Source organism: Anomaloglossus baeobatrachus, chromosome 1, assembly GCF_048569485.1.
Source record: "Anomaloglossus baeobatrachus isolate aAnoBae1 chromosome 1, aAnoBae1.hap1, whole genome shotgun sequence".
NCBI classification, from domain to species: Eukaryota; Metazoa; Chordata; class Amphibia; order Anura; family Aromobatidae; genus Anomaloglossus; species Anomaloglossus baeobatrachus.
In genome coordinates, this window is record NC_134353.1 from 86,661,159 (window position 1) to 86,678,966 (window position 17,808).

At 47.7% G+C, this 17,808-nt stretch overlaps 1 protein-coding gene across 1 annotated transcript in view; it reads left to right on the forward strand.

Annotated features, from left to right (window-relative positions):
- Positions 1–1,735: 1,735 nt before the first annotated feature.
- The window catches only part of CC2D2A (coiled-coil and C2 domain containing 2A), a 180,422-nt gene continuing 164,349 nt past the window's right edge, over positions 1,736–17,808 (forward strand). Inside the window, 1 exon segment of the mRNA XM_075346899.1 lies at positions 1,736–1,916. Coding sequence (XP_075203014.1) covers positions 1,881–1,916 — 36 coding nt within the window. The 5' untranslated portion in view covers positions 1,736–1,880.

Genomic DNA, 17,808 nt, shown 5'->3' on the forward strand with positions numbered 1-17,808 from the left:
ACTTGAGTACCCGAGTATAATGGTAGACAATGTGGAACTCGAACACATTACCCAAAAAAAATACTGGAATTTCCTATTGACTTCCATTATATTATATATGGGCACTCTAGTAGCACTCATCCAAGCATCTAACTGCTCATTACTAGTACTGAGCATGGTAGTGCTCACTCATCACTAGTTACGAGTACAGAGCACCTGAGCATGGTAGTGCCCGCTCATCACTAGTTACGAGTACAGAGTACCTGAGCATGGTAGTGCCCGCTCATCACTAGTTACGAGTACCGAGCACCCGACCTAGGCAGATACACCAGCCAAACACAAAACCCTTGTTGCCTCCCTCCAGGGTCTGATGTCCACACCAGGTGGGGCGGAGCCAGGCGGTTGGCCCCACCCACTGATGAGTTCACAGGCCTGGAGGCGGGAAAAGTGACAGTTGAGCTCAGGAGGTGAAGGAGAGAGGAGTGAACACTTGCGTGTCTGGATCGGAGTCCAGACACTAACAGCAAGGTTGGCAGATGGTGTTGGCCGTCTGCAGGAGTTAGTGGAACTCCGCTGAGCCGTAAGAACCGGGGTCGGGCGACGGCCCGCCGGTACCTGACCGGGGAACGGAGTGAAGCTAAGCACACAGGCAGGGCCATCGGACCCCGACCAGGCTTGGAGCCGCCGTCAATAGTCAAATCCGAATGTGACAGGAACCCCAGGGGTTTCCCAACTACCAAGTCCCGATTGAAGGCAACCGTCCACCCAGAAAGGATATACAGCCACCACCACAGGCTAGAGATCCAAGGGCCAGCGCCTGCGGGCAACACGGGCTCCTACGGCACCTATACGCCGGGGAGCGGACTACCGGTGGGCAACCACAGGAGTCAAGAACTTACTAAAAGGTGCAGGGAAAGACAGCCACCATCAGCCGTCCGGGGAGAGCACAACAACAACACTGCAGCCGGCTGTGGGACCCGTCCATCCAGCTGTTTGGTTTACCAGAGACTCTGTCATTGTCTATCTGAGTGAGTACACCAGAGCCATCCGGCACCGCGCTACCCCTGCACCCTGCACCCCAGCCATCCGGCCTCCCCGTTACTACCACCGGGCCCCGGGATCACCAACCCCTACCCACGGAGGGGACAACATCTCAGCTCGACCCTACCATCTCTCCTGGGATCCCCGTTATCAGCAGCGGTGGTGCCATCATCACCACGTCCCGTGGGTGGCGTCACGAACAATCTCCCTAAACAAACTACCCCTTTTCACTCACGGGTGAGGAGTGCTGCTCGAGTCCCCGGGTCCGGTCCACCGCTCGAGCCACCGAGCAGCAGCAGCAGAAGCCCCGGACCCGAGCGTGGCGAGCGCGTCCCCTCTGCCCGCGACACTCACTCATCACTAGTTACGAGTACCGAGCACCCGAGCATGGTAGCGCTCATTTATCCTTTTATCCTCATTTATACTAAAACCAGGAGTGTCTCCAAAACAGAGAAAAGGTGTCGATCTTTCAATTATAGTTTTCTCTGTAGTGCCACTCCTGACTTTGTCATACAACCACTGATGCAAAAATACTGGAAGCTGATGCATTATGGAACTACAACTCCCAGCAATACTGTGTCTGAAAATATAGGACAAAATCTGCAAGGAAGTAGCATAGTTTTTTCCTTTTGCTCTTTCCCAGTCTGATCCCAGCTCTGCCCAAATCCCACACAGGGGCTGCTGGGAGTGGGCGGGGCTGCTGGGAGTGGGCGGGGCGGTGCAGACAATGGCTGCCTCCAGTTGCTGTGGTGTTGGTAACTGTTGATGGTAATACAGGAGCCATGCAGAGCTGATATTAATGTGCTGGAGGCCGTATACAGAGACTGAGTGGCCCTACAAGGACCCTGCAGGAGCCCAGCATGCGGGGCCCCGAGGAGAGGCAGCGGATGGTGCAGGTGGGCTTTGGAAACACTGCGTTAACCCTTTGTGCTCTGCATTCCTCTTGTAGCTCTAGATGTATCGTTTTCTGTTCATTTGCACATCCAGAATGCTATTGTCTTGTCTTTAGTGCAGCTGCCATTGCTGGTGGTGAAGGTGTTAATGGTAGTTACAAGTCTGATCCAGCAGTTAAGAGGTTACAGTGTGCTTGTTGTGGGGAGGGCTGTGTATAATCATGGGATGTTGCTAAGATAGTTTGTTTCTATTTAGCACAATCAGGAGGACAATGTGTCTATATGTATATGTGTATGTGTGGCAAACATTGAGGCTGCATCGTCCTCCAAACAGTGCACAGCCTTTATGTGTGTACCACTACTATATATACATACTAACTATAAATGAATACAGTGGATAGAAAAAGTCTACACACCTTAAAATTCCGGGATTTTGTCATGTAAAAAAATATTAATACCAATCAGAATCATTACAGAACTCTTAATATCGCCCATAATTGTACAATTCCATTGAGAAGCAAACTGACATCGATTTCCAGGGGTGGAGGGGGATAATAAAACAAATAATGTGGTTGCAAAAGTGTCAACACCCTCTTATAACTAGAAATGAGGTTGTGTTCAGAAATAGGCTACTTTCACACATCAGTTTTTTTCCATCAGGTACAATCCGGAAAAAAACCGGATCCGGCGCCATATCCCCATTGATTTGTATTAGGCTACTTTCACACATCCGGTTTGAGCAGTGCGGCTCAATCCGGCTGGGAAACCTATGCAACGGATGCGGCGAAAACACCGCATCCTTTGCATAAGTTTTTACATGCGGCCCGTCTGTTTTTTTCCAGTTGCGGCACGCTACTGAGCATGCGCAGTGGAAAAAAAACGCATGCGGTGGCCGGATGCGTTTTTTTCCGCATCGCGCCGCATCTGGCGTCCATAGGCGTGCATTGAAAAATGCACCGCAGCAGCCGGATGCGGCGCGATGCGGTTTTTTGCCGGACAAAAAAACGTTGCAAGCTACGTTGCCTCCGGCCGCCGCTTTAACTAATTTTACCGCATCCGGAAAAAAACGGATGCAAAGCCATCAGGTACAATCCGGTAACAATGCAAATCTATGGGGATAAAACGGATGCGGTACCTGATCCATTTTACCCGTTTTTTTCCGGATTGTAACTGATGGAAAAAAACTGATGTGTGAAAGTAGCCTTAGGCTATGTGCGCACTGGAAAATGGAATTTTCTCAAGAAAATTCCGCAGGTATTTAAAGATTACCGCACCCGCGGTAAAAAAACGCGGAAAACCGCATGCGGTTTGCCGCGGTTTGCTGCGGTTTTACCGCGGTATTGTTCGCGGTATTGCCGCGTGCGGGTTGGTATGTGCTTTATTGCATTCAATGCAATAAAGCACATTGAAAAAAAAAATAATTTCCTTCTTTTAGATAGATAGATAAAGAGACAGAAGAATAGATAGATCGATAGAGGACAGATCGCTGCATTTCCCACGGTCGGCAGTGAGTTCACATTACCAGCCGTGGGAAATGCCCTGTGGTTACCTCTGCTGTCTCGCTGCGAGGCTGCATTCATTCAGCAGTGTCTGTGACAGTCGCGGCTGGATGTAAGCAGCGCAGGACCTGTGGATTACGCCGGATCTTTGTTTCGGGAGGGGTTAATAAAAGGGTGAATGAGGCTTGTTTGTGTTTTATTTAAAATAAAGGATTTTTCTGTGTGTTTTATTCACTTTACTTACGGGTTGATCATGTCAGCTGTCACATAGACGCTGCCATGATCAAGCCTGGAGTTAATGGCGGTGATCCGCCACCATTAACCCCTTGTATTACCCTGACTGCCACTGCTACACGGCTGCAGGAAGAGCCGGGGACACGCCGGTACTGCCGCATAATGCATGCGACAGTGCCAGGGCAGCTGCGGCTGATATTCTCAGCTGCGGGAGGTGGGAGTGAGGCGGGGGACATTAACCCTGCCCCTCGCCCTCCCCAGCCTGAGAATACCGGGCCGCCGCTGTGTGCTTACCTCGGCTGGACGGTAAAAATACAGCGGAGCCCACGTGTTTTTTTTTTTTTCTATATTTCCGTTTGATTTCTTTGTGTGTTCTATGTCTGTGATGTCTGTGTGTGTGTGATGTGTGTGTGTTTACTCTCTGCTCCGCTTCCTCTTCCTGTAATGACATCACTTCCCTGAAAAACTGCAGGCAGCGATGTACATTACCGGAGGTAAACCGCGAAATACCGCAGGGAATAACGTAGGAAAACGCAGTGAACCGCACAGAATTTGCTGCCTGCGTTATTCCCTGCGGGATTTCACGATTACATTGGAGTCAAGGGAGTGACATCCCGCAGCGACGTGCGGAAAGAATTGACATGCAATTGTTTTTGAAACATGCAGCTGTCAAATTCCGCCTAGTGCGCACAGCATTTTTTTTTCCCATAGGTTTTGCTGGTGATTCACTGCAGAGATGTTATGAACATTGTTTGCAGCGAAACATGCAGCAAAACCGCAAAAAATCCGCGGCAAAATCCGGTAAGTGCGCACAGGGCCTTAGCGCTGGATTGTGCCTGATGGCCTTGCGTTGCATCCAGCTTTTGCTGGACCCGTCGTAATTGGCTAATGCCAGCTGGATGGAACATCTCTTGTAACGTTTTTTGTCTCTGACGGCGCGATACGGCGTGATTTACAATGGAAACCTATGGAGGCCGGATCCGGCTTAATGCGGCAAAAAAGGGAGCATGCTCCAATTTATTGAAAAAACGGATCCAGCAAAAAAACGGACGAAACGGATGCAAAAAACCGGATGCGCTGGATCCATTTTTTGACGGATCAGGTATATTGGTACCGTCAAAAAAAAAAGGATCAGGCACATCAGTTTTTGCATATTCTGCGCCGGATCCGTTGTATCAGGCACACACCGGATTGTGCCTGATGTCAAAAACTGATGTGTGAAATTAGCCTTAGGCTGCTTTCACACCTCCGGTTTCTGCAATGCGGCACACTCCGGCACTTTGCAGGAAAATCGCAACCGTTTTTTTTTGCTGCCGGTTGCGATTTTCCTGCATAGACTTTAATTAGTGCCGCATTGTGCCGCATGGCCTTGCGTTCCATCCGGTTTTTGCCGCATGCGGCAGATTTAGCCGATGCGGCGGCCGGATGGAATGTTGCCTGGCACGTTTTTTTCGTGCAGCAAAGAAAACCGCATCGCGCCGCATTCGGCCGATGCGGCGCATTTTTCAATGCATGCCTATGGCGGCCGGATGCGGCGCGATGCGGCAATAACCGCATTCGGCCGCCGCATGCGGTTTTTGCCACTGCGCATGCTCTGTAGCATGCCGCAAGCGGCAAAAACCGGACTGGCCGCAAAGGAAAAACTTATGCAAAGGATGCGGTGTTTTCACCGCATCCGTTGCATAGCTTGCACAGCCGGATTGAGCCGCAGAGCTCAAGCCGGATGTGTGAAAGCAGCCTTAGCCACTCGCATTTGAAGGGAACCTGTCATCTGATTATTAATTATCACTATTAAACTAAAAGTCTCCCTTTCTGCAGCTCCTGGGCTGCATTCTATGAAGGTGCACCTTGGCCCTGACTCCCCTTCCAGACCCCAAAACTAACTTTATAAAACATGACCGTTAGGTATGCTAATTACCTCTGTTGGCCAGATGGGCGGGCTCATTTTCTGCTCCTGTCCCCCTCCTGCGCTGTTTGCCGTCCTTTTTTCTTGATTGACGTGATGACGTATCCGTTGTCATCCACGTTGCCTTTTTAAATCTCGCGCCTTTTGAAGTCATGTCTGCTTGCGCAGGCGCAGTTCGCTCTGCCAGATCATGGGCAGATCAGAAAACATAGCTGCCCTCGCGCACGCCGGTGAGCTAATTGCACAGGCACAAGGATTAGGTCAAGTGCGAGCATGACGCAGTGACGCCATGCACAGCACCGACCATAATCTCATGCTTGCGCAAAAAGCTCTTCGCTGTGCGCGAGGGCAGCTATGTTTTCTGGTCTGCCCGCGATATGGCAGAGCGAACTGCGCCTGCGTGAGCAGACATGACTGTACAGGCGCAAGATTTGAAAGAACAACGTGGATGATGACGGAGGCATCATCACGTCAATCAAGAAAGGAGGACGGCAAACAGCGGCAGGAGGGGGGACAGGAGCAGAAAATGAGCACGCCCATCTGAGCCACACAGGTAATTAGCATAAATGGGGGTTATGTTTTATAAATTTATTTTTGGGGTCTGCAAGGGGAGTCAGGGCACAAGGTGCACCTTCATAGAATGCAGCCCAGGAGCTGCAGAAGGTGACACTTTTAGTTTAATAGTGAAAAAACTGGTGACAGGTTCCCTTTAAGCCTGTTTCAGTACGTCAGTGAAAAATAGAGATGTTTTTCACTGATGTGCTAAAAACACATATGTCCCTCCCGTGTACTGTGATTCACGGCACACGTGGGTTCTATGTGCTATCCGTGATCAGTGATCCATGATAGCTCATAGAGATAAACTCGCCAGTCCCCGCTCCTAATGTCCGTGGTGCTAAAGTCTCCCGGTTGCTGTCTCTGGCCGCTGGGACTCTCACCACTGCACTTACTTCTGGGTCAGTTGCGTATGCATGAGAATAATTAGCCCTGCTTGGAAGCAGCAGAGAGCAGCGGCCAGAGACAGCATTGCTGGAGATGGGGGAGTTTAAAAAGCTTTTTTATTTTCAATGTACGTGTTTTTCTGGTACATGTTTAACGGATCACACCGTAGTGGGGTCAGTGGGACATCAGTGATGCCAGAAAAAAACAACAGAAATGCCTCCGTGCGGAGCACACGGACACTCGTGTATGTCACATGGAAACACGTCAGTGAAAAATCACTGGTGTGTGCGCAGACCCATTGATTTTAATGGGTCTGTGTATGTACGTGATTCTGGTACGTATAAAAACTGTCACATACCAGAATCACTGACTGAGGGTTTACACAACTATATTTTCGACAAATGTGAAAAACAGGCAGATTATGCTAATCAGAGTGGGATCCATTTTTCTTCAAGGTACAGATAAAAACACAAAAAAGTTCTCCTACTTTTCTAGTCTGTCAGTCAGTGTCCTCCAATTGCAGTCCAATTTTTTTTCATAGACCCATAGATTTGAATGGCTGAGTGCCATCCAAATGTATAACCGTGTAATGTAAATTTGGAGACCTCTAAATAACCACACAGTGAAATTTTGCCCAATTAGCCTCTCTGTGTCATGTAATTCAAGGTCTCGGGTGTGAATGGGGAGCAGAGGTGTTACATTTGGTGTTATCGCTCACACTCTCTCATACTGGTCACTGGAAGCTCAACATGGCTTCTCACAGCAAAGAATTCTCTGAGGATCTGAAAAAATAATTGTTGCTCTACATAAAGATGGCCAAGGCTATAAGAAGATTGCCAACACCATGAGCTGCAGCATGGTGGCCAAGATCATACAGCAGTTTAACTAGACAGTTTCTACTCAGAACAGGACTCGCCATGGTCAACCAAAGAAGTTGAGTGCACGTGCTCAGCGTCATATCCAGAGGTTGTTTTCTCAAAATAGACGTATGAGTGCCGCCAGCATTTCTGCAGAGGTTACGGGGGCCTCGGAGTATACGCCGCACACTGCATCAAGTTGGTCTGAATGACTATCATCCCAAGAGGAAGCCGACTTACAGAACTCGGATTCTTTCCAAACGCTATCCAATTTTGATGTTTGTTTTAGAAGAAGTTTGAAAATTCTTCTCAAATCCCCACACCCCCAAAATAAAAAATAATTGCACATGAGAAAAATCACTAAAATCTTAACCGGCCCTAATGCTCCACTTTCTAGAAGGGCCACCAGATTCAGAAGGAATCATTGCTATTCTAGAAACCCGTTTTTTGTGGAAAAAAGTACAGGTTTTTATCAGTGTCTGGTCAGTGTGTCAATTTTTACTATCAGTGATTTTTCTTGTACGTAAAAGGAATAAAAAATGGCAAAGCTTCTACTCCTTAGGCTACGGTCACACGCTGCATCTTTCACTGCGTTTTTGGTGCATTTTTTACGTCACAAAGATGCACCTAAATGCATGCATTTCCTTCTCCCAGCAAAATCTATGAGATTTTTATTTTGCTGTCCGCACAGTGCATCTTTTTTTGGCTGCATCTTGGCTGTGTATTTGAAGATGCAGCATGTCAATTCTTTTTGCGAATTGTCCGTGTGTTTCGCAGGACTGGCAGATCAATCCCTCAAGGTCGGCAGGGGGATTGATCCCTGGTATCTGGTTAGATGCCAGTTCCCATAGAGACAATGGGGTCCAGAATCTGGCGCAAAAGGGTAGGAGCAAGCGCTTCATATTTACCAAATCACCGGCGCGGCTGCCACATTGATCCCACAGCCGTCATTCACTTCCCGAGCTGCTCGTTACCTTCATTGAATATGCATTGCTTCCTTCACCCACTGGTGGCTTTGATTGGTTGCAGTCAGACGCGCCCCCATGCTGAGTGACAGCTGTCTGACTGCAACCAATCACAGCCACTGATGGGCAGGTCTATATCGTATAGTACAATAGAGTATAAAAAGGAGTTATTGGCAACCCATTGCTGCCACTAAGTCCTAGATTAGTAATGGCAGGTGTCTACCCGAGATACCCTCCATCACTAATCTGTAAGTGAAATGAAATAAACACTAACACCGAAATAATGCTTTATTTGGAATAAAAGACAAATAAGCCCCCTCTTTCACCACTTTATTGACCCCAACACAACCTTCCAGGTCCGATGTAATATACACGAGGTCCCGCGCCACTTCCAGCACTGCTACATATCTGAAGCTCATAGCGAGTGCCATAGAACAAAACTGCCCTTTGTGAAGTTCAAGTTGCAACTGAAGTGAGCCGCGCGCTCAGGGTGACGTCACTCAGGTTAGCCATGACCACAGCATGGCAATGGCTTCCACCTGTGAAGTCACCTGAGTTATGTTTCACTGATCACATGGCTCACGTCAGTCACTCGGGTGACTTGTTGTCACAGGTGGAGGACTCCAGCTGTGGTCACGGGTAACCTGAGTGACGTTACCACTTATTGTGCAGCTCACTTCAGTTGCTGCATGGAGCTCACAGTGGGCATCTTGTTCTGTGGCTGCTCGCTGTGATTTTCAGATGTAGCAGAGCTGGAAGCGTCGTGGGACCTCGTGTGGATTACATCTGGAGGCGTGTTTGGGGGGTTAATAAAGTGGTGAAGGAATAGGATTTTTTGTCTTTTATTTCAAATAAAGAATTTTTTGGGTGTTTGTGTTTATTTACCTTCAGTTTCAGATTAGTGATGGGGGTTGTCTCATAGACGCCTGCTATCACTAAGCTAGGGCTTAGTAGCAACTGTGGGCTGTTATTAACTTCTTATTACCATGATTGCCACCACACCAGGGCAACAGGAAGAGCCGGGCCCAGCGCCAAAATTGGCGCATCTTATGGATGTGCCACATCTGGGGCAGCTGTGGGCTGCTATTGTTAGGCTGGAAAGGGCCAAATAATGATGGCCCTTCCTACCCTAATATCAGCCCCCAGTTGTCTGCTGTACATTGGCTGATTTTTTTTTTTTTTTTAAAAAAGGGGGGGACCCCACGTCATTTATTTATTTTTAAATAAATAAAATAATTAAAAAAAAAAAAAAAAGTGGGGTCCCCTCAAGTTTTCATAACCAGCCAAGGTACAGCACACAGCTGAGGGTTGCAGCCTGTAGCTGCTGCTGCTCCTGTGGTGGATATGAAAAATGGGGGTCCCCCACGTCATTTTTTAAAAAAAAAAAATGAAAAAAAAACCAGCTGGCCAAGCTAGCTATCCCTCTCTAGAGCTATTCTGTTATTTCTTTCTATCTAATTAAATGTTCTTTGTATTATATGTTATCTATATATTATCTGTTATCTATTATCTGTTATTTATCTATTTATCTATTGTCTATCTATTCTAGCTATCTGTCAATTTTCCTCTTCTATCATGTTTTGTTTCTCCTTTAAAAAAAAAACGTATTAACAAAAACATGACAAAACATAATGTGTTTTTTTTTTTTGGGCCACAAGCTGCGTTTTCTGAGACCACAGGAAAAATATGCAGTCAAAAAGCACTCATAAAAAAGATGCCACGTATGAACATAGCCTAACCATGCTAAAACTGGACAGTGCACAGATTTTCACAGACTCATAGATCATCACCATCAATTTACTGTAATGGGTAAATGTTCTAACCATGAAAAACACATATAAGTAAAATACAGATGTGTGAATGAGGCCTAAGGACACATCCCCACGATCAGTGTGTGGTTAGGTTTCATATCTGAATCTCCACATGAATCCCGAACCTCAGCTCATTTGCATTTTTCTCTCAATAAAGTTTTTTGAAAAGAGAAGAAACAGGAAGTTGACCAAACTAATGTCCGACACACACACACACACACACACACACACACACACACACACACACACACACACACACACACACACACACACACACACACACACACACACACACACACACACACACACACACACACACACACACACACATTATAAACTTACACCTTTTAGTGCTTTTCATGTGGCACTAATGGGTATTTAACCTGGTTTAATATTGGTCTCAGTTCTTCCTGATTTGGTGTGTTGGCTTTCAGGGTACAGGTAGTTGGGGTTAATGTCAGCTGTCATCAACTTCTAAAGAAAAAAAAAAGTAATTGCGGTCTGAAGTAGTCTACCAAATTTGTGGAAACCTGAAAGACATAAAAAGAGTGTGATAAAGAAATAAAAAAAAAAAGAGACAAAGCCTTGTTCACCAAATTATTTTTAAAAATTAAACTGCGCAGCTCCGATGTAGTCATTGGCGTTCCCACGATGTCCACCGATTCGGTGATGAGTGGTGATGTCCATAACGTTACTGCTCTCACGGAGCCACACAAAGGGCAGCGCGAGACCAGGTATATCTGAAGAGCGGTGAAGTTACTGACATTATCACTACTCGTCACAAATCCGGGGGATGTTGTGGGAACAACATGTACTATGTCAGAGCTGCAAGGTTTATTTTTTTCATAATTGTTCAGACTATTACAACCAACACTATTTTTTGCAAATCTCTCTTCACTGCTCTGTCCTCATCTGCGTTTGAGCAGATCCAGAAAAAATGTCTAACAAAAAAAAAATATGCAGTGTGCTGCTCTATTTTGGCCAGTGAAATGCATTGCCCCATGATGACCAACCTGACGGACCTCATGATGCTCAAGGAACTCTGGTGATCTGTGTGTCCGGCAAGAAGGATCCAGTTTTGCCCATTCATTTCATTGTTCTGCACCTACAGAATAAAAAATAAATGGCTGTAAATGAAGCCTGAAGTGTGAAGATAGAAATTTGTGGAAGCTTATCAGAAGAAACTGCAAATATAACTGTATACCCACTGTGTCTGTCACAAGTATACCCACGGTGTCTGTCAAAGAGGATCCCCTTCTATTATTTTGAGTAGTTTTTTCTGTAAAAGACCTGACACGACTTTGCATTACATGGTGGAAGAGCTACTTTAGTTGACACCATGTAGCACACATTTCCTCTGTAGTGGCCATAGCAGAAGAAATGTACAACCTGAAGAACACGGACTGATCACTCATGGGTTTATGGAGCCGATGCCTGAGACCAGCTGGTCACTCGGGGGTTTATAGAGCTAATGCCTGACATCAGCTGATCACTTGATGGTTCATGGAGCCGATTCCTGGGACCAGCTGATTACTCGGTGGTTTATAAAGCCAATGCCTGAGACCAGCTGATCACTCAGGGGTTCATGAAACCAATGCCCGAGACCAGCTGATCACTCGAGGGTTCATGGAGCTGATGCCTGAGACCAGCTGATCACTCGGTGGTTTATGGAGCCGATGCCTCAGACCAGCTGGTCACTCGGGGGTTTATAGCGCCAATGCCTAACATCAGCTGATCACTTGATGGTTTATGGAGCCGATGCCTGAGACCAGCTGGTCACTCGGGGGTTTATAGAGCCAATGCCTGACATCAGCTGATCACTCGGGGGTTCATGAAACCAATGCCTGAGACCAGCTGATCACTTGGTTCATGGAGCCGATGCCTGGGACCAGCTGATCACTCGGTGGTTTATAGAGCCAATGCCTGAGACCAGCTGATCACTCGAGGTTTCATGGAGCTGATGCCAGAGACCAGCTGATCACTCGAGGTTTCATGGAGCTGATGCCAGAGACCAGCTGATCACTCGGTGGTTTATGGAGCCGATGCCTGAGACCAGCTGATCACTCGGTGGTTTATAGAGCCAATGCCTGAGACCAGCTGATCACTCGAGGTTTCATGGAGATGATGCCAGAGACCAGCTGATCACTCGAGGTTTCATGGAGCCAATGCCTGAGACCAGCTGATCACTAGTGCACTTAAGGCAGAAATGTTACTGTAATCCATTAGGCAATATCTATGTAAGCGATTACATAATATATTTGGGCAGACGTACAGTTCTATTCCAGAGATTAGAGTTATTGACTTTCCCCGCTTTATCACAGCAGTCTTTGTTTTTTTGTGTGATATGTGTCATACATTTCTAATTGAGTCCATGTTTTTCTGAAAGCTTTTATTAGTCCAGTGTATGGTTGGTGCATGGTGGGATGACATCATTCCGAGCTCAGGGAAGATTATAGGTCTATGGTGCTTTTCTAGATGATGGAATTCATGTGGAATTTCACAGCTTATTCTAGATCTCTAAGCAATGGAAAATGTTCACGAAAACTTATGTAATTCTTGGTATGATACAGACGACGAGGCAGAGCGTATTTGTCCGCTGAAACTGGGTTTTTTTAGACATTTCCTATGTAATTCAGTTTATTATGGTCAATCCATAGGATATATACAGTTGAAACCACAATTTTACATACACCATCTAAAAAGACACATCTGCATGTTTTTCTCACTATCTGACGTGAAATCAGAATAAACCTTTCCCGTCTTAGGTCAATTAGGAACCAAAATTATTTATATTTGCCAAATGTCAGAATAATGACTGAGAGCGAGAATGTTTTTATTACTTTTTGCAAAATCAAAAGTTTACATATATTTCATTAGTTTTTGGTACCATTACCCTTAAACTGTATGACTTGGGTGAAACATTTTGGATCTCCTTCCACAAGCTTCTCACAATAGTTGTTAGGAATTTGGGCCCATTCCTCCTGACAGAACTGGTGTAACTGAGCCACGGTTATAGGTCGCCTTGCTCTCACCGGCCTTTTCAGCTTTGTGCATGAATATTCAAAAGGATTGAGATCAGGGCTTTGTGATGGCCACACCAAAACATTGACTTTGTTATCCTTAAGCCACTTTGTAACCAGTTTGGCAGTATGCTTCAGATCATTGTCCAATTGGAAGACCCTTTTCCACCTAAGTGTTAAGTTCCTGGCTGATACTTGAGATGTTGCTTCAGTATTGCCACATAATCTTCTTTCCTCATGATGCCGTCTATTTTGTGAAGTGCACCAGTCCCTCCTGAAGCAAAACAACCCAACAACATGATGATGCCATCCCTGTGTTTCACAGTTGGGATGATGTTCTTAAGCTTCAAACCTTCTCCCTTTTTCCTCCAAACGTAACAATGGTCATTCTGGCCAAATAGTTTCAAAATTAAAGTCTTTGTTCCTGTGTACATTTGCAAACAGTAATCTGTCTTTTTTTTGTGTTTCTTTTGGAGTAATGACTTTTTTTTTCCTGGCAGAGTGGCCTTGCAGACTATGTTGATATAGTACCCGTTTCTCTGTGAATAATGACACAATCTTACCAGCTGCCGCAAGCATCTTTACAAGGTCTTTTGCTTTTGTTCTTGGGTTGATATGCACATGTCTGACCAAACCATGTTCATCTCTGGTACACAGAACCCATCTCCTTCCTGAGCGGTATGATGGCTGAACATTCCCATCTTGTTTGTACTTGCGTATAATTGTTTGTACAGATGAACGCGGCACCTTCAGGTATCGGGAAATTGCACCCAAGGATGAACCAGACCTGTGCAAGTCCACAATTCCATTCCTGAGATCTTGGCTGATTTCTTTTGAGTTTCCCATGATTCCACACAAAGAAGCAGTGTGTTTCAGGTGTGCATTAAAATACATCTACAGGTGTTTCTCTAACTCAGATGATGCCAATAAATCTGTCAGAGGCTTCCAAAGGCATGACATTGTGACGCCCTGGACCCCCAGGGGTCACAATACAGTAACACCACACACACACCCCCTTCCCCTGGGTAGGTGACACCAGTCAAACAAAATCCTTGTTGCCACCCTCCAGACTTGATGTCCACAACAGGTGGGGCGGAGCCAGGCGGTTGACCCCCACCCACCGAGGAGTTCACAGGGCCTGGAGGCAGGAAAAGACAGTGGAGTTTGGGGTAGACCGTGAAAGTGAGAGGCGTGAAAACTGTTGGTGTCTGGGTTGGAGCCCAGGCACGTTCAGCAAGGTCGGCAGAGGGTCGTGGCAGTCTGCAGGAGTTGGTGTAGGTCAGCGGAACCATTGGACCGGGGTCGGGCGGTGGCCCGCCGGTACCAAACCGGGGAGCAGATTGAAGCCAAGCACCAAGGCAGGGTACTCAGACCCCAACCAGGCTAGGAGCCGCCGTAAAGGTCAAATTATCTGATTGTGGTCTGGACCTCAGGGGTTCATTCCCACCCAAGTCCCGTCAGAAGGCAACAGCCCAACCCGTCCGAATAAGTGCCACCGCCAAGGGCCAGCGCCTGCGGGCAAACGGGCTCTCCCGACACGTACAAGCCGTGGAGCGGACTACCCGTGGGAAGCCGTAGGAGTCCAATACACTTACACAGGTGCAGGAAAACGACAGCCGCCATCAACTCGTCCGGGGAGAGTGAGAACACCGCAGCCAGCTGTGGGCCCTGTCCATCCAGCCGTTTGGTTTACCAGAGACTCTGTTCTTCTGTGTCTGAGTGAGTACAACAGTGCCATCCGGCACCGTGCTGCACCGCAATGTTGCATCCGCGCCCACGCTGCCTCCCCGCCTCGGCACCTGCACCTATACCTTCTCCCTACTCCCCAACCGGGGCCCCGGGACCAACAGCCCCTACCTGGAGGGGTCAACACCTTGGCTGCTCTCCGCCATCGCTCCCGGGATCCCCCGTCACCAGCAGTGGAGCGGTGGTGCCCACCACCACCACAGCCCGTGGGTGGCGTCATGACCGACATCCCAAACATCCACCAAAAACCTCCCCTTTTCACTCATGGGCGAGGAGGCGCTGCTCGAGCCCCGGGTCCGGCCCCGTGCTCGAGCCACCGAGGAGCAGAAGCGCCAGCGATTCCAGACGAGCGGCGTTCCCATCCCCTCCGCCCGCGACAACATCATCATAGAGGCTGTCCCATATTTTTTGAAGGCATAGTATTTTAGGTCTATGTAAACATTTGACTTTGCAGAAAGTAATAAAAATGCCTTAAAACATTTTCTCTCTCTGTCTCGGTCCCTCTCTTTTTTTTTTTTTTTTTTTTTTTTCTTTCTCTCTCTGCCTTTTTCTCTCTTTTTGTATTCTGTCTGTCTCTGGGTCTCGGTCTCTGGGTCTCGGTCTCTGGGTCTCGGTCTCTGGGTCTCGGTCTCTCTATTTCTCTTCATGGATAGATAAATTACAAAGCTTCTCCTATACTTTCAGCGGTAAACACAGCACTCGGATTACAGACTGATACCTTCTATGTGCTGTACGTGTTTTTCATGGGCCTATAAACTTGTATTGGCCCTTGTCATCTGTAGTGCCAGAAAAACAGACCTGTTCCTATGTGGTTTACACAGAGACACGGTCCATGTAAAAGAACGAGCATGTGAGCCGCCCCGTAGGTTATAATGGGTATTTGTGTTACCTGTGAAAAAAATGGACACCACATGTACTGGAAACACATGCATGTGAAGAAGGCCCTACAGAGATCTCTAAACCTGTGAGGGGATATTCACAATGCTTCCCATAGGAAGGAAGGAATGAATGAATGAATGAATGAAACCAGGGCCTACAAGAACTAAAGACCCACCCTGCCACATAAGAAAACCGCAGTATTACACATGGTACAAAATATTTCACATTGTGCTTTGGAGTTCAGATTCTTTATACCTCTTAATAGACTGCACATAATATGGGCATTCTACTTCATGGCCGGCATGACTTTTAGGTTTTAGGCCGTGGGGGAGTTTATATAGGGCAGTCCGAAGTTGGGGGGGGCCCCCCTTTTGGTCCGCACTTTCCAGCAGAGTTCTGCCTGTCCTCCCTAGTGGTTGTAACGGGGTCATGGTGGCTTATGGCAGTTGGGGTGGGTCATGAAAGTTGGTTTAAATTGTACTGGGGATTCATGATGATATGAATCCCTTCATTAGTCTGGTTGGATTGATGGTCTGGTGATTTGGGGGACCTCCGGCAATGGAATGTTGAGTCCCATTATTTTAGTTAATTATACCCTCCCCCTCCTTTTTGTATTGGTGCTCCCGAGTTGGTGTTTATGGCTGGGAGTAAGTGGGTTTCGTGGGGAGGTTACTGTTGTTATTGTTGGTAATCGACAGATTTATGAGCTTCAAGGACCCAACCCAATATATGTTATTACTGAATGTTGTATTTCGTAAAATAAAAGGCTGGTGTGGCCATTTTATCCAACTTGGTATCAGTATCTTTTTGTTTTTGACCGCCGAAGATTATGGGACGAGTTGGATCCATAAAGGGGGTATGTATGTGTCGCGGGCGGAGGAGGGGACGCCGCGCTCTCCCACTGCTCGGGTCCGGCTGCCGCTGCGGCTGCTGCGGCCTTCTGCTGCTCGGTGGCTCGAGCGATGGGCCGGATCCCGGGGACTCGAGCGGCGGTCCTCGCCCGTGAGTGAAAGGGGATTGGGATTTGGGATAGTTTATTGTCCGTGACGATGACACAGTTCTCGGTAAAACACACGGCTGGAAAGACGGTTCCCACGGACGGCTACACTTGCTTTTCCCCAGTAGTTGACGGTGACGGTCCCTTTTCCTGCACCTAAGATAATGATGGTTTCGATGGGTTCCCACCGGTAACCCGCTCCCCGGCTTGGATATGGGCCGGAGGAGCCCTACTTTGCCCGCAGGCGCTGGCCCTGAGAAACTGGTGCCCTGGCGGTGGCGGTGTCTCTCTGTAACGGTTGGACTGTTGCCTTCAATCGGGACTTGCTTGTTGGGAGACCCAGAGGTCCCCTTCACTAACGGATTTGGCAAATTCACGGCGACTCCTAGCCTTGCCGGGATCCGAAAGGCCCCTGCCACTGGTGCTGACTGCTCTTCGTATACCGCTCCGGTACCGCCGGGCCACCACCCGTCCGCGGTCCTTCCAGCAACCTCCAAGCAGTCACCCCTGCAGACAGTCACCGCCGTCTGCTGACCTTGCTGTCTCTCAGTCCGGGGCACACACCCGGACCAGCTTCAGGCTTTACAAACTGTCACTTTCTACTCCTTCTCTCAAGCACCTCGCCCACTTCACTGTTTACTCCTACACTTCCCTAGCTTGACTGCCTGGTTCTCCCGCCTCCAGGGCTGTGAACTCCTCGGTGGGCGGAGCCCACCCCCTGGTGTGGACATCAGCCCCTGGAGGAAGGCAACAAGGATTTTAGGTTAGCCTTGGTGTTCCTAACTGGGGTGTAGGGTGTGGTGGTGTTGTGACCTGTGACCCCTGGCTTGCCCAGGGTGTCACATATGTGTTATGAGATCCTGGAGCATCGACTGTACCAAAGTCATGTTTCAGTAATGTAAGTGGTGGTCAGGTCGGCACTCTCAGTTGCTTTGTGGTGCTCGTGTCATAGGATGGCTTTCCAAATCAACAAATGAATAAAGGATCGACACTCACATAAATTAATTTGATTTGAATCCAAAGGCTATTTTGCCGAAAC